The sequence below is a fragment of the Sapajus apella genome, unplaced genomic scaffold (assembly GCF_009761245.1).
Source record: "Sapajus apella isolate SASKATOON/1434 unplaced genomic scaffold, GSC_monkey_1.0 scaffold89, whole genome shotgun sequence".
NCBI classification, from domain to species: Eukaryota; Metazoa; Chordata; class Mammalia; order Primates; family Cebidae; genus Sapajus; species Sapajus apella.
This window is the reverse complement of record NW_022437029.1, coordinates 4,607,532-4,631,179: the sequence shown is the minus strand read 5'-3', so window position 1 is coordinate 4,631,179 and position 23,648 is coordinate 4,607,532. Positions and strand designations below refer to the sequence as shown.

General features: G+C 48.2%; 1 protein-coding gene across 8 annotated transcripts in view; it reads right to left on the bottom strand.

Annotated features, from left to right (window-relative positions):
- The window catches only part of NPAS2 (neuronal PAS domain protein 2), a 172,074-nt gene that overhangs the window by 10,504 nt on the left and 137,922 nt on the right, over positions 1-23,648 (bottom strand). For all 8 annotated transcript variants that reach the window (XM_032255473.1, XM_032255474.1, XM_032255470.1 and 5 more), the window contains 9 exons: positions 23,038-23,156; positions 22,277-22,359; positions 21,455-21,561; positions 19,125-19,272; positions 15,915-15,999; positions 13,484-13,625; positions 12,864-12,973; positions 10,671-10,760; positions 5,856-6,002 (listed from right to left, as the gene is read on the bottom strand). In XM_032255473.1, the coding sequence (XP_032111364.1) occupies positions 5,856-6,002; positions 10,671-10,760; positions 12,864-12,973; positions 13,484-13,625; positions 15,915-15,999; positions 19,125-19,272; positions 21,455-21,561; positions 22,277-22,359; positions 23,038-23,156 (1,031 nt within the window). The remainder of the gene's footprint in view (positions 1-5,855; positions 6,003-10,670; positions 10,761-12,863; positions 12,974-13,483; positions 13,626-15,914; positions 16,000-19,124; positions 19,273-21,454; positions 21,562-22,276; positions 22,360-23,037; positions 23,157-23,648) is intronic.

Sequence of the window (23,648 nt, the reverse complement as noted above, 5' to 3'; positions counted from 1 at the left end):
TGAGACGGAGTTTCGCTCTTGTTACCCAGGCTGGAGTGCAATGGCGCGATCTCGGCTCACCGCAACCTCCGTCTCCTGGGTTCAGGCAATTCTCCTGCCTCAGCCTCCTGAGTAGCTGGGATTACAGGCATGCGCCACCATGCCCAGCTAATTTTTTGTATTTTTGGTAGAGACGGGGTTTCACCATGTTGACCAGGATGGTCTCGATCTCTTGACCTCGTGATCCACCCGCCTCGGCCTCCCAAAGTGCTGGGATTACAGGCTTGAGCCACCGCACCCGGCCAGTGTGTACCTTCTTTGCATTCCCTGTGCCCAGTAAGAATTTCTTGCTCTGAGCTGCCTAGAAATAGCTGATTTACTCAACTGGTGAACATGGAGCACCTGTGATGCCCCAAGCACAGTGCATGGCACTGGTCACAGAGCCATGGGCTGGTGAGACACTTTCTGCCTTCATGAAGGTTACAGGCAAGTGACTGATGCCTAACAATGTGAAAGCTGTTTAGACCCAGATGTTCTATAAATAATGTGATATACTTGTTTGGAGTCTAAGTTGGCTTACTAGCTTCTTACTAGAAGGGAGAAATACCTAGTGAGTGGAATGGATGATGCAGTAATGATGATATTGTATCATAATAATAATAGGGACAGAGGGATGGCTTACCTGTGGCGTGGGCCACATTGCCCTTACAGTAGGACCAGGCTCTGTGTCTGTCCTTGAATCTCTGACCAGTGACTAGTGTCTGTACCCATGCTGCTGTTGAGAATCTTCCACCCAGTGCTGTCAGCTGAGATGGCAGATCTCTCCCATTAATTAGAGGACCACATTCCCAGGCAGGTCAATAAGCATGATATGATCGCATAAAATCAAGTCCATGCACTTTAAAATTATGTTCAAGTTTTATAATCATCATGATCACCTCTATGTGTTTTGTTACCTAAGATGTCTCAGAGACATTTAAGAGGCTACGATATATTAGCTTGGTGGTTTTAATTAGAAAGGTTTAAGATAATTTTAGGTGTTCTTGAGAATCCTGATTTAGTTCAAATAAGTTTGGTGTATTTGATTTAAAACAGTTGTTTACGCCGGGTGCTGTGGCTAATGCCTGTACTACAGCACTTTGGGAGGCTAAGGCAGGCAGACACTTGAGGCCAGGAGCTCAAGACCAGCCCAGCCAATTTGGTGAATCCCCATCTCTACTAAAAATAAAAAAGTTAGCTGGAAGTGGTGGTGCATGCCTGTAATCCCAGTTACTCAGGAGGCTGAGGCAGGAGAGTCGCTTGAACCTGTGGGTTGCAGTGAGCTGAGATCATGCCACTGCACTCCAACCTGGGCAACAGAGTGAGACTCTGTCCCAAAAAATGAATGAATAAATAAATAAATAAAAAATAAAACAGTTGTTTAGGTGCTTAGAAAGATTTTACTTCTTAGCTTTATAAGTCTGCCTTGATAGGTACATAAAATGTTTGAAAGATTCAGAAAAATTAAATGTGTAAATAGCAGCTTTGGTAGATAATGTTGATTATTCACAATCAGCTTATCGACTGAGCATAAATACAAATCCAGTGAAAGCACTGCTATTTTTTACACCAAATCAGTAGATTCATAAATAAAATAGAATCTGTATCAGCCGACTCTAAAGTTTTAAGAAAGACAACTTCAGTAATTTTAATAATTTAACGAAAGGCCTGAAACTGGCTCTTTTAACCAAAGTACCTCTTGGGTACTGCAAACATCAGATGGCATTGTGTCTATCGTGATTCTCAACATACAATGTTCAAGTCCATCCAGGCCTTTAGCTTGGAGTTCTTTAGGGGGAAGGCTCTCTGGCTCCAGCATCTGACGTTTTTCACCCCTATTCCTGTACGCAGTGCAGTCCCACCTCATATGCAGTATGGGACCGACAGGCTGACATCTGCCAAGTGTCAGCACAGGTGTGGAGAGGCAGGCGAAGAACACGCCACCCAGCCACGTTGGGGAGACTTAGGGATCAGTTAGCTCACATGTCTGCTTCATGGGTGGGGTTGAGCCACTTACCAGAGGCCCGAGATGGACAGGTGTCTGAGCTGACGCTGGGTTCTGATCTTCCTACCACCCCACGGGGCCTCCCCAAACTTCTTTCATGCCCACCCACCACAGGGAAGCCTGCAGTTTTGAAGTGAGGACTCCTTGTCACTTTAGAAATTAAGAAGACAGGGTATCCATGATTTTTCACATTTTGAGGATTTATGTTTCATGCAATCCCAGCTCCCTATTATAATATGGCTTGTTTATAACACGTAGGGGAACCTGTACTTCATCACTTCAGCAAAAGCCTAGTAGTCAATCCCAGTTACCATGTGTTTTTCTGGTAGGATACAATTTACCTTTTGATTGGAGTTCGAATAAATGCAACCTTTACTGATGGCAGGCAGTGTAATGTACCTCAAAGCAGACCTACCTTAGCTCAAATTCCCACCCTACCATTTACTAGTAGTATGGCCTTGGGCAATTTTAATAACTTTTCAAAGCCTTAGTTTCCTCATTGATAAAACAGTGACATTAAGAGCACATACCTTATTCAGGACTAAGTGAAGTTAATGCACGTAAATTACCCAAGACATAGTAAGTACTGAATGAATGTCAGATAACAACATTCAAAATCAAAAAAGGAGCTTTTTCTTCTGTTGCTTCTTTGGGCATGTAAAAACCATTTGAAGAAAGAATTGAATAAATGCATGTGTGAATGAATAAACATATGAATGAGGCTTTCACTCAGAGAAGGGCAAAGTATGTCTGCTAGTGTTATTTATGTAACAGACAGGTGTGCTTCTGTGTCCCACTGGTACATATCCTTTAACGGTAGAAACCCTGTCCTGTTTATCTTTCTGTATCCTCAAAGTGCTTAACCATATGCCTGGTAAATGGGTGTTTGTCAGATAGATGGATGAACAGATTAAAGGGTAGATGGAAGGAAGAAAGGATGGGCAGAAGGATGGATAGAAGGAAGGGTGGCTGGAAGAAAGGATGGATAGATGGTAGCTGGATGGAAGGATGGATGGATGGAAGGATGGATAGATGATGGCTAAATGGATAGAAGGACAGATAGATGATGGCTGGATGAAGGGAAGGATGGATAGATGATGGATGAGCCTGTTGAGGAACACATTTGGCATTTCTACAGGTATCTTTCTAGGCGTTCCTTTAAGCAGCCAGCAGAGGGCGCACATGCTGTCAAAAAGAGCAAGAGTCAGCCTTGGAGGGGGAGATGGGCCTTTCAGCACAACAGCTCTTGCCTGTGTGGCCCCACTCTGGACCCCATCCAGGTGCAAACACCAACAGCCCTACAGGACTTCTTCGTCATAACCCAACCTTTTTTGGAAAAAAAAAATAGTTAGCATCACAGGCACATATAGCCTTGATGAAAGCTCTGAACCAATGAAGTAAAGCATCACAAGTCCACTGAAGTTGGGATAAAGGCTACTGGGTGGGGGACGGCTTCCTGGTTTGCTCTTGGGCACATCCATACTTCTGTTTATCAATGATAAAGTAGAATTTTACAGCTTAAGGAGCTGGCATCTTAGAAGGGCTCTGAGGTCAGCTTTATAGAAAACATAAAAAAAAAAAAAAGTTCTCCAATTCAAGTTGGAAAAATTATCAGAGAAAACCAACAATTCTAATTTTCAAGAACAAACCAATCCTACAGTCAGTGGTGATTTTTCATTAGTGTTATCTGCTTACTTCTACAAATACTTGTCATTACAGGACATTTTAGAAGGATACAAAATAGACAAGTAATATAATGAAACTTTGGCATTATCATTAGGCTTCAAAAATCATCAAGGTTTTGTCATTCTTATTTGATCTATCCTTCTGCTTTTGGTGGGGGCTGGAGTCATTTGTACTTGCTTATTTTTCACACTTGAATGACACAGTTTAGTTAAAACAAATACCACATTTTGGAACATATTTCTTTAAGTCTTACAAAAAAAAAAAAATCAAGAAGTCAGACTCCTTGAGGAAATGTCCTCTGTCTTGACTCTCTGTGGATTTCCATGATCTCTGGAAAATTCCACTGCAAAGATAAGCCTCAGGAATGAACACAGGGCAGAAAGGCACCGGAGTGCGTGATTCCCACGCTGGCCTGCTCAGGACATCCCTCGGTGCACTTTGGCATAGGTACTTTGGGGTTAACCAAAGGCAGGGGTCACAAGGCGGAAAAATACTTCATTAAAACAGGAGTAAAAGTGATAACTTTGCTGCCTGTTATTTTAAAATTCAGCCTTAATGTTGAAAAGGCAGGAAGTAGAAAAACTCCAGGCACTGAGGGGGATGTTCATACGCCTACCTCACTTTTAGCAGTTTCTGGCTTGATTTTCCCCTTCCTGTTAGTGTAAAAATTCCATTAAAGTAATTGGAGTCAGGCAAGTGTTGGGCTCCCAATCAGGCCCTGGATTAGTGAGAAAAATATTACAGCTGGGAAGCTGCAAGTAAAAAACCACTTTTTACCTATTCTGGTAAAAGGTGGAATCGCAGCTCGGTGACTCCATTTCTTTTCACGAGAAGGCTGTGCCTTCTCCTGGTCAACTGAAGGGTGGACTGAGGAGGTAGGAGAGCAGCAGGGCTCTGGTGTGGCCCAGGCTGTCTGGGTGAAGCCTGCTCAAGGTGCACACGCCGTGTCTTGAGGGGAGCAGAGGGGGAGGTGGCCTGTCCAGGCCGGGGCTCTTCTCTTTAAGGTGAGCAGCCACCTCTGAGAGGCCGGTGCAGGGGAAGGAAGGGGAGGGACAGTGAGCATCTAGAAAGCCACCAGGAGTGCCCCTGAGGGCCAGGCGAAGCTGCTGGGACCTCAGGGAGGTAAGATGGTCAAACGAGCATCTGCCTAAGCCCCCAAACACCTGTGCCACTGTGTGTTAATCTCAGTGTGCACTGGCTCATGGCACTGTAAGACAGAGCCCACCTGTCACCTGTGGTAGGTGTGACTGCACTTCAGGAGCTTGTGTCCAGGGGAGGGTCTGGGTGGATCGTGATGGGGAAAGCAACAGGGACAGTGCTCCAGCAGAGATGTAATTTCTGCTTCTTTCTGTCCCTTCTAAGGGTCTGCAAATGCTTAGTGCTCCTAGGGTGGATGACAAGGTTAGCTAGAGTTACATTTACAATCAAAGTCTGGCTCAAAATCATGCACTTCTGAAGATACACAGCCCTAGACTAATATAAGTAAAACATTATATATCGTTAAAAGAGATCCAATATATAAAGGTTTTCCTCGAAGAAAAACAAAACAAGACATCTCCAAACAATTCTAATATCTGGGGGTCACAGTGAGAGCTGCTGCTGGGGCTTGCAGAGCCTCCCTGCTGGCACCACAAATGAGGGCCACCCCGGCGCCCTCTGCAGCCTCCAGTAGGCTGTGGTACGGATATCATCATTCCCACGTCTCCCTCCATGCATGCGCTGGATGAGAAACAGCAGAGCTGCTTCCATCTCCTTCTGATGGCAGCCTGGGCTGGGTGCTGGGAAAGCAAAGTTACAGAGGTGCAGGGAGGTGCCACCCAGGACGGCGGCAGGCATCCATACAGCACCATCCAACGCCAAGTGCACAAGTGCAAATGCAGGTGGAGGCAACAGGCAGATGTGCCTGCCAGAGTGAGGGGCGAGGGAGGAGGACATCAGGGGAGTTTCATGTGTAGCCTGGAGGCAGGGATGAGGACCAGGATTTGTTCCTTGTCTTTTGTGGAGACTGCAGTGTGCTTCAGAAGCAAATGGGGCTTGGCAGGGCAGAGCCCAGGGGTTGGAAGGAAGCCCTGCCTGCCCAGAAATGGTGGCAGGACCCCTCCCCACGTGGCAGCGGGGACAGAGGCGGGCCTGGGAAGGGGATCACCTGGACGTTGGAGTCCTGGACCAGGCAGAGCTGCTCCTGGATCTTGTGGAGCTCTTCCTGCTGCCACCGGATATTGGCCTGCAGGATCCGCGTCCGCTGCTCCAGCTGGTCTTTGATGGTCTGGAACATGCTGAACTGTGCCGAAAACTTCAAGGTGGAGTTGAAAAACATAACCAGATGAAAGAGTTATTTCAGCCTTGCAGGCAGATCTTGCCACTGCTCAGTCTGGACACTTCATTTCCCGTCCCTTAGCTGTCCTTCCCAGCGTCCCTAAGGAGCCCACGGCTGGGTCCTGGGCAGTGAGCAGGGGCTGCAGATGAGGCCTGGGCATCCTGGGGCCCTTGTGTCCGTCTTTCTCAGGTACCACCTGACAGCAGGCTCACCTGAATCTGCAGACCTGACTTACCACCCTGCAGTCTGGGAGGGCCACCGAATCGGGACAGGATTTTGTAAGCAATGTTTACAAACTGATATTCCAAATGTGGATAGAGGAACAAATGGTTTAGAGCAAAAGCAGGGCATCAGAGAGTCCTGTGTCCACCCCCCCCACCTCATTTAGTACATAGCAGTTTGTATGTGAACTTGCCCTGCCCCATTTAGTGCATAGCAGTTTGTATGTGAACTTCACAGGCATTTTTGGGGCCTGTCATTACCCTAAATCTGATCCTGGCTCTCTCCAAACCAACCTGGGACCATCAAGGCCTTGTTCCCCTCACCCTGCCCTCTCCAGGCTTACTTGCTACTAATCGCGTCTCAGAAATCTGTGCAAAAAACAAAACAATCACCCAGTCTTTGCCCCGAGGGTCTCCCTCTCCAGTGTGACTCTTGGGGTAAAGACAGGGTGATTATTTTGGGTCTCCCCTTCCTTTGGACTTTTATTCCTTTCTGGGGAGGGAAGCTGGCATTAGGAAACCTGTAGGTGGTCTCTGCCTCCTGTCCCCCATCTCTCTCAACAAAGTCTCCTCTGCTTGCAGGAAATGCTGTATGGGAGGGGTGGGAGGAGGGGCCTGAAGCCCCTGCTCTGGGCTCTTTGGGGCTATGGCTCCCATTTCTTGAGGCAAATGAGTTTGCTAGATTCATTTTTTCTCTTTCTCCCTTTTTACCATGACTTAACCTCCACTCCCTCAGTCTCAGCCCCACAATCTCCCTGGTCTGTTTCCTGCCCGCTGTCTTTTCAAATGCCCCCAGAGCTTCTCCCTTTTCCTCTGCCCTTTGACCTGATGGCCATACATGGAGCAGCAAGGAGACCAGGCAAGTTGAGAAACAGGATGAAATAACTGAAAGCACAGCATTGAAGCAACAAAATAATAAAAAGAACCAGTTAGAATAAGAACAACAGGTGCTGACATTTGCAGAGCCCCTCGGGTGCAGCTGCTGCCCCAGGCAAATACAGGTACGTGTGTTGTACTTCTTCACCATGAGCCCCCACCAGCCCAAGAGGCTGCACTCTGCTGGAGGTCACACAGCGAGATGATGGCAGCACCAAAATGTAAATCCCGTCTTAGGAGCTGAGTGAGGCCAAGAGGTTTTGCCTGAAAGACACTCCCACCTAGACCAGAATGGCTTTGACCTCAGATTTCCTTTAAAAGGAAGTTTCTGTTGCTACCCATGCATTTAAAAATATCTGCGTTGGGCTGAGCATGGTGGCTCACACCTGTAATCCCAGAACGTTGGGAGGCCCAGGTAGGCGGATCACCTGAAATCAGGAGTTCAAGACCAGCCTGGCCAACATGGCGAAAACCCATCGCTACTAAAAATACAAAAATTAGCCGGGCCTGGTGGTGGGCACCTGTAATCCCAGCCACTCAGGATGCTGAGGCAGGGAGGATTGCTTGTACTCGGAAGGTGGAGGTGGTAGTGAGCTGAGATTGCGCCACCGCACTCCAGCCCGGGTGACAGAGTCAGACTCCATCTCAAAAATAAATATTTTATTATAAAAATAATAACATGAAAATACCTGAGCTATCCCAGACTCACAAAAATCCCAGTCAGATTGTGACTAATCAATCCACTCTGCTAGGATTTTGAAAGAGGATTCAATGGAGAAAGCAAACGAGCTATAGCAAATATTTAATGAAACACAAAAGCTTCTCTGGCAGGTCCTACAAAGTCAGGAAACTCAGGGTTGCCCCTTCCACCTGCAGTGGAGGCGGCTTGTGGTGCCGAGTCGGCTTGGAAAGGGAGCGTCAAGGGGCTGGATTAGGAAGTGGCAGCTGCCTCTCACGTGACTCTGATTTTTTCAAGGCCTTCCAGACATGCTATCATTTGGCCCTCCTTACCTTCTTGATGGTGATGTTTTTAATAAAGAGATCTACTCTAAAGACATTTTAGAACCACAGTATGAAGAAAGAGCTTTTTGGCAAACCACCAGTTACCCAGATTTTGGATTTCATTTTTCTCTCCTTTCCCTGAAGGGTAAGGGGAGCAAGAGGAAAATCCTAGAATCTTGTTTCACATGAAGTGGGTATGGGAAGAACTGTGTGACTTGGAAAGTCAGTATTATGCAGGGATGTCTTAAAGAATATCGTTACTGGCCTGGTGCAGTTGCTCACACATGTAGTCCCAGCACTTCGGGAGGCCAAGGTTTGCAGATCATCTGAGGTCAGGAGTTCAAGACCAGCCCTGACCAACAGGGCGAAACCCTGTCTCTACCAAAAATACAAAATTAGCCAGGCGTAGTGGTGCATTCCTGTTATCCCAGCTACTGAGGCAGAAGAATCGCGGAGGTTGCAGTGAGCCGAGATAGTGCCATTGCACTCCAGCCTGGGCAACAAGAGTGAAACTCCGTCTCAAAAAACAAATATAGTTATTATTAAGTATAGTACCTCTGTCAGACTAAGAAGTTCAATAAATGAAAAACTAGAATTCCAAAAGGGACTTAATCACACCATTGTGTCTTATGAACGTAGACATTCTTCACAATGCAAGACCTAGAAGTTAAAGAAATTTTCATTTTATGCCCCTTTGGATTAAAAAGTTACTAATTTCATACCAAATGTGCCTTGGAAATTTAAAGAGAAAAACATTATTCAGGTTTTTTTTGGCCTAATGAGGGTGAATATAGGCAGTTTTAATGAGTAGATTCCACAAGGGTAGCTTTACACCACTCCTCAAGCCTGACTCTGGCAAGCAGCATGCGTTAGCTCGTGTCTTACTCCAGGAATTCATGAGAGACCCCCACTAAGAAGGCATATGTTCTAAAATAGTTTTCATCAGTGGTGACAGCTGTGTGCCAAGACAGAGAAGGGCCACCCTGAAAACGGTGCGCCTGGTGGCACCTGCTGCTGAACTGCCCTCTGAGACCCAGCTCTAGCTGTGGCCAGGGTCTGGGCAGAGCTAAATCTCCTATGAGGGAATTGAAGTCAGAGCTCAGGCTTGGGCATAACTCCCTGCTGAAGCACACGCCTGGGCCCCTGTTCCCTGCTGTCCCCCTGCTGCACCATCTGGCAACCTCCTACCCACCTTTCCAGGGCCAACTCAAGTGTCGCCTCCTCCAGGAAGCCACGTCAGACTTCCCTGGGCAGAATATTTCCTTAATGGTTCTATAAAAATGCATGCCCTGCCACGGCGGTGTCTCTGTTTATATGCCTGTCTCTCCCTTTAGCTCAGAGTACTAAAAGCAAGGGCTGAGTTACAGCTTTACATCCCTAACACCTCGCTCACTGACTGACCCAAATAGTAACTCACCGAATGTTGTTGAAACAAGGAAGGAATTACTCAGCAAAGCCGTAATCCCTTTCTTTTCTTTCTTTCTTTTTTTTTTTTTAAAACAAATGTGATATTTATAGTGCTGGACTTACGGCTTTTAGATCCTTTCAGGCTATGACACGCAGCCCAATTCAGACCTTTTCTAAAATACATTGGCCAATTTGGAGTCATAAAGAACAAGAGGAATATGGACAAGTGGCAAAGAGGTGAACAGAGACAGTTAAAAGAATTAAAAAACAGACACTGAACTTTGGCAGCAACTTGGATGGAGCTGGAGGTCATTATTCTAAGTGAAGCAACTCAGAAATAGAAAACCAAATGCCATGTGTTTTCCATTACAAGTGGGAGCTAAACTATGAGGACACAAAGGCGTAAGAATAAAATAATGGGCCAGGCGTGGTGGCTCACGCCTGTAATCCCAGCCCTTTGGGAGGCCGAGGTGGGCGGATCATGAGGTCAGGAGATTAAGACCATCCTGGACAACATGGTGAAACCTCGTCTCTACTAAAAATACAAAAATTAGCTGGGCCTGGTGGCACGTGTCTGTAGTCCCAGCTATTTGGGAGGCTGAGGCAGGATAATTGCTTGAACTTGCGAGGCGGAGGTTGCAGTGAACCAAGATTGCACCACCTCACTCCAGCCTGGCGACAGAGCAAGAAAATGTCTCAAAAAAAAAAAAAAAAAAGAAGAAGAATGTACTTTGGGACTGGTAGGGGGAAGACTGGGAGGCGTGTGAGACACAGAGTACTACATATTGGGTACAGTTTACACCGCTTGAGTAACAGGTACACAAAATCTCAGCCATCACCCCTAAAGAACTTATGCATGTAACCAAACACCAGCTGTTTTCCCCAAAACCATTGAAATTAAAAAGAAAAAAAGAAAAGCCCAGACACCGGAGAAAGAACTTGGAGACTGTATCTGGAGATGAGAGGGTGGGTGTGGGGGAACCTCATGGCTCAACATATACCACGTATACATTGGGAGGGACATTCCCCCATGTTGGGGCCTTGGTCAGGACCTAAGTGTGCAAGACACATCAGCACAGCACACGGCGTGCTTCTGGCTTGAGAAGGGCTACCCTCCTTTTCCGGGTCCCAGACTCACCTGTGCCATGGGAGCAGGTGGGCTCTGCAGAATGGTCTGAGGCAGGAGCTGCTGTGCGAGGTCGCAGGACGATGGGGAAGGCAGGGGAGCCTGTGGGAGAGAAAGGGGCTTTGCTACCACTGCTTCTGCCGTTCCAGGGGGCAGGGATGCGGTCTCTTGGTCCGGTGGGTTCTCTGCCTTCCACACTGGGGTGGACAGCTGAAAGTCAAGACTTCTAGAAAGTATAGGTATCTGATTCCTGGCTGCACTGCTTCCCACGCAGGGCACGTGGGCAGAGCCCCCGCACGGCTGGTGCGGGCTTCCGCCCCACCACAGTGTGCTCTGCCAAGCCCTGCTACCTGCCCAAGCCTGGCAGCTCAGCTCTGCTTCCCTTCCCTTGCCTACTGTCCTGGACTCTGCCTTGGGTGGATTTGGTTGCTCTTCTCCCATATGGATTAATTCTTAGTGGTGTCATCAAGAAGGACAATGTGGGTGGACTGCTACCATGAGCTGGCTTGTGTGCCTGTATCTTTTCTGCTTAGTGCTAGTGCAGATGGACAGACACGCCATGCGGCAGTGAGGACTGGGGCAATTTCAGCAGCCTCTGCCCAGAACCTTTTGAGACTCCTGGAAAGTGAGCTGAGTCACATCTGTGTTCCCTGATCACTCGGGTGGGTGAGGAGAAAATGTATAGGAACAAAAAATGAAATACTCTGCTTCAAGGGCTAGTGGTTTTTTTTTTTTTTTTTTTTTTAAGAACAGTGAAAGGACTCATCTGAAGTCATTCGACACTGTGGCCCCTAGTTGCTAGGGCCTATACAAAAAAGCAGCTCAAATGGAAGTGTCACCCAGGACAGCACTGGGAGGAAATGACACCCAGAGAACTTGTTTCAGTGAGAAGTCCCAGGCACAGGGCTGAACCAGAAGCTATTCTGGGCTCTGTTTCCCTGCACAGCTGGGAGGAGACGGAAGCACTCTGGGGCTCTGTCGTTGGCAGAATGAGTCACACTGGACAAGCGAGAGTCTGGAAGAATGGCAGGCGCAGCTTGCAAGCGCATCTGGAGGGGTCTGGAGAGAAAGTAAGTGGTCTTTGTCATGTTCTACTTGCAAATGAAACGTGTTGCCCAAGCTTCTCAAGCAGGGTGTGCATAGCCTTTATGAAGACAGCAAGCAGGAAGGTGGCACGTTCACTCTATCTCCAAAGTGACAGTGAAGTGTGGGTGGGAGGGTGTGGAGGTGGCCCCTAAAATTCCTAAGCAGTTCTCCCATCTACAAGGGAAGGTCTATATCCCTCTCGATAGGTGAGCTCAGGACTGCTCTGACCAATAGGTATGGCAGTGGTGACACTATGTGACTTCCATGCCTAGGTCACAGAAGTCTGCACAGCTCCTGCCCAGCTCTCCGGATGTCTCCTCTTGGAATATGGAATCCCACCGCTAGGCCAGGAGAAGCCTAAGGCTTAAGAGGCCTGTGCAAGTCAGTGACGGATGGCCTCCGCTGATCCCAGCCCTGGTGCCGGACACTCAAGGGCAGACACGATCTGGGGTGTGAGTTCTCTAGCCTAGGTCCACGAGACCCCTGACACCAAGGGGCAGAGAAGTGCCATCCCCATGATGCCCTTTCTGAATTCCCGACCCAGACTCCATGAACTTGATATACGTGGTTGCCTTAGGCCACTGAGGTAGGTATAGTTTGCTACCTGGCAATAGATGACCAGAGCGGTCCATCCCAGTGACTTTATACCCAGCCAGTGTGCTCCCTCAGGGCCACGCATCCGATGTTCTGGAAGGATCCGGCATACATTGGGGACACTATCTGGTATGTGCAGAGGTACATTTTTGTTGACACTGAGCTGCTCAAACATTTTGACCAGCATGAAAGGGGATTCAAAACAGAAGAATCCTAACTGTGCAGCCCCAGAGGCTCTGGGGGTATGACGGTGTGACCCCAGGTCTGCAGTTTTGCCTTTTATCCTTAAAATTCACTCGGATTTTGTATTCTACGGATATGCATCCATTTTAATTTTGTCATGCAAATGTTTAAAATTAGTTGCCAATTAAATTACTTAACTTCCCACCCCCATCTGCTACCCTACACTCTCAATCCCTAAGTGAAACGGATTCTCTGGGGAGAGGCAGCACACTGCCCGTGGCTCTGCAGCCCCCGCCACATTGCAGCGTACTCCTGTGGAGGAGTTTGGGGTCACACACTTACCGGCATGGTGGCTGCCTGGCTGAGCCCAGGGACAGGTAACTCTTGGGGCAGGGTGGCCGGTCTTGGCAATGCTGGGGTGCTGGCCTCTGCCATCAGCTTGGTTGGAGTGGCTGTAACAAAGTAACGAATGAACTTCCTGACTTACATGTACTTAGCATGTACTCATCCGACGACCATGACCGTGGCATGCACAACACAAGAGCTTAGCTGGGACCTCTGATAAGGGAAGTTGCCATGCGTGGCTGAGCTGACCACAGAAGCCCAGCCTGGGAGCAGGCAGGAGACACCACAAAAACTCCCTAAACTTCACTTCTGCTGCTTGGTCCAATGAGCTGCCTGATCAGATGCCTCCCCAGAATTACTAAAAGCAGCCAAGGGATCAGATCTGTGTGCCACCCACCCAATGTCTTTGTTTGGCTCTGAACAGATACCAGGGTGTGGAGAGGTGATCAGAAGAGATGAAGTCTGGGAAAGAGAGGAGGAGTATAAACCGCATAGTAACCTCTGTCGGAGGCACAGACTGCCCTGATTCCACTCGGGCCTGGGACCCTCTTTGGGGCTGTCCCTCTGGTCTGATGGGGGTCCCTCATCCCACTCCCCATCCATGGAGTCGCACTCACAGGTGGGCTCTGACATGGCTGTATGCGAGGATTTGTGGGAACTTCTTGAGGACGCCGATGGCGAATGACTGGTGTTAAGGCCCGAGGCGCTCACATCGAGGGCGCTAAAGTGCTGCCGAGGTTCCAGGCTGGAGCCCTTGTCCTGAAACACACACGTCCAACAGTCCTCATGTCAGCATCAGGAGGAAAGAATCAGTGGGTGTGACTTTAGTTCTAGATATGTCGACAACCTCAGAAGCTGCTGAGACAAATACCACAGCTGTTTGGGAACGATTCCAAAGACACTCGGGTAGAGTATATACACAGGTGTAACCTAGAGGCCCAGAGAGGCTTGCAGCCGAGAAGCAGTGTTTACTGCTCGTTCTTGCCTTTTGTTTTTATTGTTTACCTTTTGTAATTGACTTTGCATTTTAGTTTTTCCTCAACAGTTGTCACCTCACCACCCAGCATCTTGGCTTTCCAAGAAGAGGGAAAGAGGTTCTAGAAATAAGGTTGCCACTGGCAGTGGATTCTAAAGTCATCAGTGGGACAGGTGCCTTTGGACCTTCCTAGGCCCTTCCCACGCTGCCTCGTGTTACTCATTCTCTGCAGCCTCAGTGTCCACTGGAGTGGGGGACCGGTGAGGGCCAGGGGTCGCCTGTCTTTCGACCTCTTGTTCCTGACTGACCCTGGTTCCCAGGATGTCTCTGTCTCAAATACAGTGTGACAAGGAAGCAGCTGTGACAGTTGACCCCGAGGGACTGTTTTTCCATCCTCTGTGGCTTAGCTGTTATAGGCACATGAAAACAGGTTGGGGCTGGGCGCAGTGGCTCATGCCTGTAATCCCAGCTCTTTGGGAGGCCAAGGCAGACAGATCATTTGAGGTCAGAAGTTCAAGACTAGCCTGGCCAACATGGTGAGACCCTGTCTCTGCCAAAAATACAAAAATTAGCTGGATGTGATGGTGCATGCCTGTAGTCCCGGCTACCTGGGAGGCTGAGGTAGGAGAATGGTTTGAACCCAGGAGGTGGAGGTTGCAGTGAACTGAGATCAGGCCACTGCACTCCAGCCTGGGCAACATAGTGAGACTCCGTCTAAAATAATAATAATAAAAAACAAAACAGGTTGGGATAATTTTTAAGCTAAAGAAGACAACCAAACAGTGATTACCCTCCTAAGCTGCGTTCCTACCTAGTCTTAGAAGAATGGAAGCCGCCAGCATCTCTGGGCTACGTCAATGGGCTGGTCTGTGTACTATGGCCTGGGGTATGAAATCTCGTGCATGTGTCTGCGTGGCTGTTTTGTCTTTTGTGTCATGACTGCAATGGGGGTGGACACCGCGTATAGAAGGGCTGAAGTGATTGACATGTGACCTACAGGCCTTTGTGTAAAACAGAAAAACCAAATGTGGTTGGATGTGCTAAGGTAAATGGCAATTAGGGACCTCGCTGCTTTAGGGAGCCTGGTCTCCCTTTGACCAGGCTCCTTAGAGTGGGGTCCCTGGACCACGGCTGTTTGTGAATTGTGTGTTCCTAGTCAGCAGAGAAGTTAGTCCAGGAAGTGAGAATAAGCATGGAGGAACTTTGGTGCCCATTTGACATCTCTGCACATCAATCCATGCACGGGAATCTGCGTTTTACAAATGCATTGGATAGTGACAGACAGCGAAGCTTAAAAAACCAAACTGGTTCAACACTGCAGATAGTTTGGGAGCTTTTACTTTAAAGGGATTTCTTAACCCAGTGCCTAAGACTGTGTTTGTGTTTATACATATGCGCATTTTTATGAGAAGACATTCTTCCACAGGGCTCCAGTACTCCCCAAGGATCGGAAACCTCAGTGATCAATTTCCGACTGGATGATATGTACTATGCCGTGTGTGTTCTTCAGCTGTGATGTATGGTGTGTCTAACACCTGCCTATTAGCAGCTGGATTCCCTTCTACAACGTGATATATAATGTATGGTGTGACAGAGCTGGGTAATAAACACTTCCACAGACAATGTCAGCTGCGTACTATCCGTGCGCTGGTGATGAATCACCACAGAACACACCACCACACAGCGCAGCTGCCGGGGGAGCTATGGCAGGGCAGCTCTGCCAGGGCACCCACTGCTCTCTGATCTTGAAAGGTGGTTTCTCCTTCCTCCCAACTTAGCCCTTCAGGAGTGAGAGATGCTTCTGTTGGGCCACAGACAGCTTGAAAGGCTGGACCATTGCTGTGGCACCAGCCTCTGGCCCTGGGCTCTGGATTTGGGATCACTGGCAGCCCTGGGAGTTGAGCTTCACCAATTCTAAGATGTACTCTCCACTCCAGCACTCAGATTTGAACATTTCTGAAATTAAAATGTGTCCTTCCATTGATGAAAAGAACTCTTGTTTCAGACACTGGTTGGCAGCATTTTCTTCCTAGTCAACCTTTGCTGTATCTGTCTGGCCGGGATGGACATACCTTTAGTGCTGAGGAGTGGAGGGCCTCGGACGACGGGTCTTCCAGAGCCAACCCCTGCCTCCTTTCCACCCGGACATCTGCGTAACTGTGCAGGAAATGAAGAGACCACAGTGGAAGTGGGGTGTTCCAGGACAGGACGACACCACCCGAGCAGACTGCAAGGTGCATCGAGGTTCTCCACGTAACACCCGCCCCCACAACAGTCAACAGAGAGAAGCCTAGTCTGTTACTGTTGGAAGGTATGAGCGTCATTCCCTGCCTTAAATTCCACCCGAGTGACTTATAATATTACATTCAAAATCATTTTATTTCTAGGATGTCTTTATTCCCCTCTCATTTACTATTCTTTTTACTTCCCTGAAATCTCGAATTGTAATTGTCTTTAAAAAACACATTTTTGTCTATGGGATAAGCTTCTGCCTTTAAATAATTAGAAGCCTTTCTTAAAACCTGTTCAGTCTGGACCGTGCATATGGAAGAGTGACAGAAAACTTTTTTAGTAGTTACATTTCTCAGAAAGTTTCCTCTCAAAGAAACCCAGAACTGGCCAAAGCCAGACCACAGATGTGCCCACAGGCCCACTTGTCAATAGTGTGGGTAAATCAACTCAGCACAGTGATGCCCAAGTGATCCTATGATGCCTCTGCCCTGGGTGTGGAGACCCTGGGGCAAGAGACCTTGGGAAGCAGCGTGGCTCCTGAGCCTCCGGAATGCCTGCCACCTGATTCATTCACTCGGTTCCCTCCCTCCTTTCTCTGAGCATTTCTTCCGAGGATTTGAGAGGCAGAGGATGGAGAAGAGCTGGTAGAGGGCACAGCCTGAAGAGTGAGGGGTCAGTGCTGCCCAGCCTTCCCTGGGGGCAGGCGGCCCTCGGGCAGAGGACCAGGCTGGGTGGCAACAGGGGGCTGCCATGAAGTCAGAGACCACTACTGCTGCATGCCCAGGGTGGGCTGGGAATCGAAGAGCGAATGCCTGAGTGAGGGCGTGAGGTGTGATAAAGTGGCATCAGGGTCACTGGCGGCCGAAAACTAGTGTCTCTCCCTTCTTCTGCATGTTAAGGAAGAATGCTTGACTTGGCGACCTGATGTATGTATGGGGTGTGTGTGTGTGTGTGTGTGTGTGTGTGTGTGTGTGTGTGGTGTAGTGTCTGTCTACATCTGTCTGTTACATGTATAGAGTCATGTGCTTATAGGATGTATTGGTGCTTCCCTAAGATCAGAACACTGTATTTTTTAAATTATGCTTTAAGTTCTGGGGTACATGTGCAGATCGTGCAGGATTGTTACATATGTATACACATGCCATGGTGGTTTGCTGCATCCATCCCCCGTCACCTACATTAGGTATTTCTCCTAATGTTATCCCTCTGCAATCCCCCCACCCCCTGCTATCCCTTCCCTAGCCCCCCCACCCCCCAACAGGCCCCCGTGTGTGATGTTCCCCTCCCTGAGAACACTGTATTTTTATTGTACCTTTTCTGTGTTCAGATACGTTTAGAGGCACAGATACTTACACCTGTGCCATGACTGTCTGCAGTGTTCAGTACAGCAGCATGCTGTTCAGGTGTGCAGCCTAGGAACAATACACTCTATGGTATAGCCAAGGTGTATGGTAGGCCACACCATCAAGATGCGTGTGAGGGCCGGGCGCGGTGGCTCAAGCCTGTAATCCCAGCACTTTGGGAGGCCGAGGCGGGTGGATCACAAGGTCAAGAGATCAAGACCATCCTGGTCAACATGGTGAAACCCCGTCTCTACTAAAAATACAAAAAATTAGCTGGGCATGGTGGCGCGTGCCTGTAGTCCCAGCTACTCAGGAGGCTGAGGCAGGAGAATTGCCTGAACCCAGGAGGCGGAGGTTGCGGTGAGCCGAGATCGACCCCTTCCACCCCAGCCGGGAAAAAAAGGGGAAACCCCGTCCCCAAAAAAAAAAAAAAAAAAAAAAAAAAGATGCGTGTGAGTACACTACGATGCTTGCATGATGACAAAATCACCTAATAACACATTTCTCGGAACAGATATCCATTAGCAAGCAGCAAGTGACTGTATATAAGAAACACATGTGAAATTTAAAGTAGTTTTTTTTTAATTCTATGGAATACTATGCAGCCATAGAAAAGACTGAGTTCATGTCCTTTGCAGGGACGTGGATGAAGCTGGAAGCCATCATTCTCAGCAAACCAACACAGGTACAGAAAACCGAACACCACATGTTCTCAGTCATAGGTGGCAGTTGAACAATGAGAACACATGGACAGAGGGAGGGGACTATCACACACCAGGGCCTGTTGGGGGTGGGAGCAAGGGGAGGGAGAGCATTAGGAGAAATACCTAATGCATGTAGGGCTTAAACCCTAGATGACGGGTTGATAGGTGCAGCAAACCACCCTGGCACAGGTAAACCTATGTAACAAACCTGCATGTTCTGCACATGTTCCCAGAACTTAAAGTAAAAAAAAAGAATAAAAAAGAAAGAAGTGCTGTCCTTTCAACCTTTCTTTCTTTGCCCTTCTCCAAGGCTCTTCTGTAGGCCAGCTTGAAACTAATTTACATTCTTAAAATTTCTGTAGTGGGGGAGAGGACCATTTTCTCCTTCATCCTTGGGAGCTGTGACCCCACAAATGCGGCGTCTATGAAACCCTGGACATACGGCATCTCTTTGAAGTCCTGCTCACCGCCCCTGGGTGGACGGCTCCCTGAGGCCAACAGGGACCTACTGGGAACCTGCGCCCACTGGCAGCGAGGCTGTTTTCCCAACACTGCTTCAGTTGCCAGCAGGGATTTTTAAAGCATTAAAAATAAAGGGGAATATGTGTTTGAGTTATTTAGAGGCAAAATTTAAATTTTCTGCTCAAAGCAGCGACAAGGGAAGGCTGTGGGTCGGATGGAGATGGGAAAATATGTAAGTAGGTCAGTGAAGCAGTCACTTACTAAGTAATATCCTGGCAGCCTGCGAGAGTCCATGAGGCGTTCAAAGGGGCCTGACTGAGAGCTTGAAAGGAGTCTCAGCCCTGGGGGGGCAGAGCCAGTGGGGCCTGGAAGCGAGCTGAACTCTGGGAATTGTGCTGTTAGTAGCAGGGGATGGCCTGGGCTTGATCCTCAAAATGAGGAACACCTGAGTGACTGCTGATCTGACTTGGCCATCAGGGGCCACCCTGTACCCCTCCAAGGTGAAACAAGGACGGAGTCGCGCCCCTCCCATGCACGGTACCTGACCACTGAGTGTGTGCACACGATGAACTCGGGCTTGGAGTTCCACTGATGGTAGGTGATGTAGTAGTGAGTCTGCAGCCAAATCCACTGCTGACCTTTGGTCAGAAACCGGTAGCAACACGACTTCCCTTTGCCAAACTGCATCACTGTGAGTAGAAAATAGACGCTGCATATAACAAATGTTAATATGAAACTGATCTTTTCCCCAATAGTTACTGTTCAGCTTTCAATACCAAACATGGCTTATTTCCCCGGTTGCCCCGTATTTTAAGTGACTATCAGGATAACGGCACGCTGTCATGAATTCTTAAACAGTAGAAGAATGATCCATATACTTTCCCAAATGCTCAGAAGCTTAAAGCGATCCTCAAATAAGGGCAGATGCAGACGGATTTTCAAACTGCAGGTTGAATCAAAAAGAGACCCAGGTTTGCCTGGTACCCATCTTCCTGCTGCAGATGGAGCTGTCTTTGGAGCTGCAGGAGCTCAGGAGAGAGCATCCAGAATTGGCCCGAAAACAGACCTGCCAGCCAGCAACCTCTGGATGGATTCTGTGACTGTCAGTCAGCAGTTCATGCTCAGCTTACACAGTTCTCAAATAAAGGGTCAGGGACAGATGCCTCCACCCCAGGCTTCCTCCTTCCCCACAGCCGCTTGGAGTCCCCCCGACAGTGATGTCTGCTGGTGGCTTCTCTAGGGATGTCCAGAGCAGGATGGATGCTGATGGTGTATCAGCCTGAGTAGGGCAGAAAGAAGGACTACGGATCCAAGGAAGAACAATTGGGGTTTTATTGCCATAGTGCCTGGAATTTACCACCTCCTCAGGTAAACGGCTAAGAGAAATCTTAACCAGGAAACTGATGCTACGAAAGGACACTGACCTAGAGAATGTGATTATCTGCAGAGGAAAAAAACCCAGCAGATTGAGGGGTGGGCTCTGTAGAGCAAGGACATCTTGCCCAAGCCACGGAGAAGCCTTTCAAATGCTGAATAATTCTTCACTTGGGGATCTTGTAAATATAGATACCCTGATTGAGTAGGCCTGATTCTACAAGTGTAGCAAACTTCTGTGATGCCTACCCATCTGGTCCTAGACCATGCTTTGAGGGGCAATTAAAGTTTTAATGATTAGCTTTAAATTCTAACAGCCGATCCAGATGGAACTCAAGCCTATTCTTCATTCCCTCTCCATAGAAGAGAAAGTTCTCGCCGGGCATGGTGGCCATGCCTGTAATGCAAGCATTTTGGGAGGCCGAGGAGGGCAGATCACTTGAGGTCAGGAGTTTGAGAACAGCCTGGCCAACATGGTGAAACCCTATCTCTACCAAAAATACACAAATTAGCTGGGCATGGTGGCACACGCCTGTAATCCCAGCTACTCGGGAGGCTGAGGTGGGATAATCGCTTGAACCTGGGCGGCGAAGGTTGCGGTGTGCCAAAATTGTGCCACTGCACTCCAGCCTGGGTGATGGAGAGAGAATCTGTCTCAAAAAAAAAAAGTTCTAATGGGTACTAAAGGTGAGGCATTTTTTAAAGCACAATGTTAGTGGTCAATTCATACATCAGATCAATAGGTCGATGTTCCTGTTCAAAGTTAAGAGTTGGCACTGAAAATACAGCTTCCAGTGGTTAGTTCCTAAAGCCACTTGCTAAGTGACAACTTGGACAAACTTGTAATTCTTACTCCCCACATCATAAGTCCTATCCCCCATATATCTGCTAATGTGCTTCCCTCTTCTGTGGCAAAGAGCCTTCCCTGACCCCCACCAGTGGTGAGGGTCCTCTGGAGCCCCCCCAATATGCTGTGTACATCCCCTTCGATGCACCGACAACATTCTACAAAGTCACCCATTTCTGGCTTTCCCAGCAGACCTGCCCTGCAGGACAGCAAGCAGGTACTGATCATCCCCATATGCCAGCCTACTCAGTATCTGGCCTATGGCTAGTGACCAATACACATCTGCTGATGAAAAAACAGTCATGAGAATTCGGTATTTTATGTCTGAAATGTATGGCATAACTTAAAAAAAAAATCCCTGCATCACCTTAGTTTCTTAATTAGGTTTAAACAGGGTGCTTGTCTGGATGGTAGTGGGAAGGTGCTGGGGTGTGGGGCCAAGTTAATTCCAGGTGAAAACCTGACATGGGGATAAATGCCGATGAGGGCCTCCACCATGCCCCCAGATCATCTCAGGGAACACCAAGTTCCCCACATTAAAAAGAAACCAGGTAACGAGCAGAGACTTCTGGAGTCCCAGAGCCCTGCTGTCCGGGCCCCAATGGAGTGAACGCAAGGCCCCCACGCCTGGGCTGGGCAGTGGTACTCACGGTGCTGGTGGCACCTGGCCAGGAGCTCCAGGTCATCGATGTGGTAGTAGTCATAGCCCGAGGTTCCCAGCACTTCAAAAGGCAGGTATCCTATGATTGGAGGCGCTCTGCACAAGGACAGGGGGGACTTGTCATCAGGGAGGTGACACACTGCAGGGCTCACCCTAGTGGCCATGCCTTGCCATGAGCAGGGCTGCACGTTTCATGATCAACATGGAGGCCTCATTTCTCAAGAACAAGGCGAGAAAAATAACTCTGCAATGGTCTAAAACACAGAGGCTGTGTTTTCCAAAGGACTCAACTTTTTTTTTGGCAGTAGATACTCCTTTCCCTTGGCATAGCTTGGCCGGAATAACAATAAGCTTTATCGCTACTGGGTAATTAAAACCAGCTACAGATCGGGTCAGCCTAACCCCAAAGCATAATACAAAATGAAAGGGTGGGGTGGGGGGATATGGAGTTCTTCACCTGAAAATAATGTTACAAAGGAAAAAATAAAGATTAGGCTAAAGGATCAAAGGATGTTGAAAACAATGAGATGAGAGATTTCTCTCATATTTGCTGCTGCCTTACTGGGAGCTGGGAAGGGCCCCAAGTAAGGATCATCCCAAAGATGCCCCGGGGCTGAGGCATCTGACCCAAACACAGAACATATTCACGATGCAGCAGATGTAGTCGGAGAGAAACCACCCACCCTTGGCAGGGAGACAGTCCTTCTCCTTCAATGGGCCAGGGCCGACTCACCTCTCCCAAGGAGAGCCTGGCTCACGCAAACAAGACTTGAGAAGGGCCCAACCCAAATATGTTTTTCTTTTCACAAACCTGTGATCCAGAAATAAAAATTTCCATTCCAAGCTATGCCTTGAAGTGAATTCCTCTAAAGGTTCGTCAACTATGCACATTTCCTGTATTGGAAGCAGAAAAAAAAAAGTTGCTTGGGTGCCAGATGCTCACCCTAGGTTTGTTCAAGAGGAACGCATGGTGGGTAACAGAAGTTAAAATCATTTCGAGCAAGTCTCCAAGTTGTGTTGGACTGAAACTCATCATCTGTAGCTAATTTCGGTATTAGCTGATACTAAATGTATTTCACGAGCTGGGGAAAAATACCTAGGAGCCAAAATGTCACACCATCCCTTCCCATTATCGAGAAGTGTGGTAAACATGTGGAAAATGGCTTTTCATCTGAATCTGAATTACTCATTTAACTCAACATTCATGCCGTAGACATTGAAGCAATCACAGATGAGAGAAGGCAGACAAACCCCCAACACTCCGACACTCGGTTCTCACCCAGGCCTGCCCTGAATGGTATTAACGCCTGTGTGAAAGGTAGGAAGATTTACATTTATCGAACAGCACCTCTGCAGGCTGAACAGCAAGGGATGCTGTCTTCAAACAAAACAACTTGCAGAAACGGGGTAGGGGAAAGGGCGTGTTTGCAGGCATGGAAGCCAGACACTTCAATTTTCAAAGCCAGTGACAACTTCACTGAAATTTATTCTCTCCCAAAAGACCATTAACTACATGTAACAAAATGTGACTCAATCATAACAGCTCCGCAGCGGTGCCTCTCAGGTACTTGCCTTTAAGAATTGCGGTGTTGCCAGACGAACAGTGGCAATGAAGCAAACCTCCTTTCCTAGTGGCACCCGGCAAGGTCTTGAAAGGGTGTTGTCAAAACCGTTACAGGAGGGGCTAGGCACTGGGGGGTTGGAAAGAGGAGGACACATAGGTTAGCCCCGTCTGGTGACAGCAGCCAGCCCCTAGCTGGCTTAGCTCTAAGCCAAGCACTGCCCCCAGGGCTTATGTACAGTATATTAACTGATTTCATTCTTACAACTGGATGAGTTAGGTCATATTATTATTCCCATTGCACAATAAGGAAACTGAGGCACAGGGGGACGTAACTTGTGCAAGACCAAAAAGCTTGCTAGAGCTGGGATTTGAGTCCATGCTGGTCAGCAGTATTCAGCACTGCCTCTCACTTCCACTAGCCCTATGGCTTATTATGATGGGAAAAACAGTCGACAAAATGGGAAGACAGGCCGGGCACGGTGGCTCACGCCTGTAATCTCAGCACTTTGGGAGGCCAAGGCAGGCAGATCACTTGATGCCAGAAGTTCCAGAGCAGCCTGGCCAACATGGCAAAACCCCGTCTCTACTGAAAAAAAAAAAAAAAAAAAAAAAAAAAAAA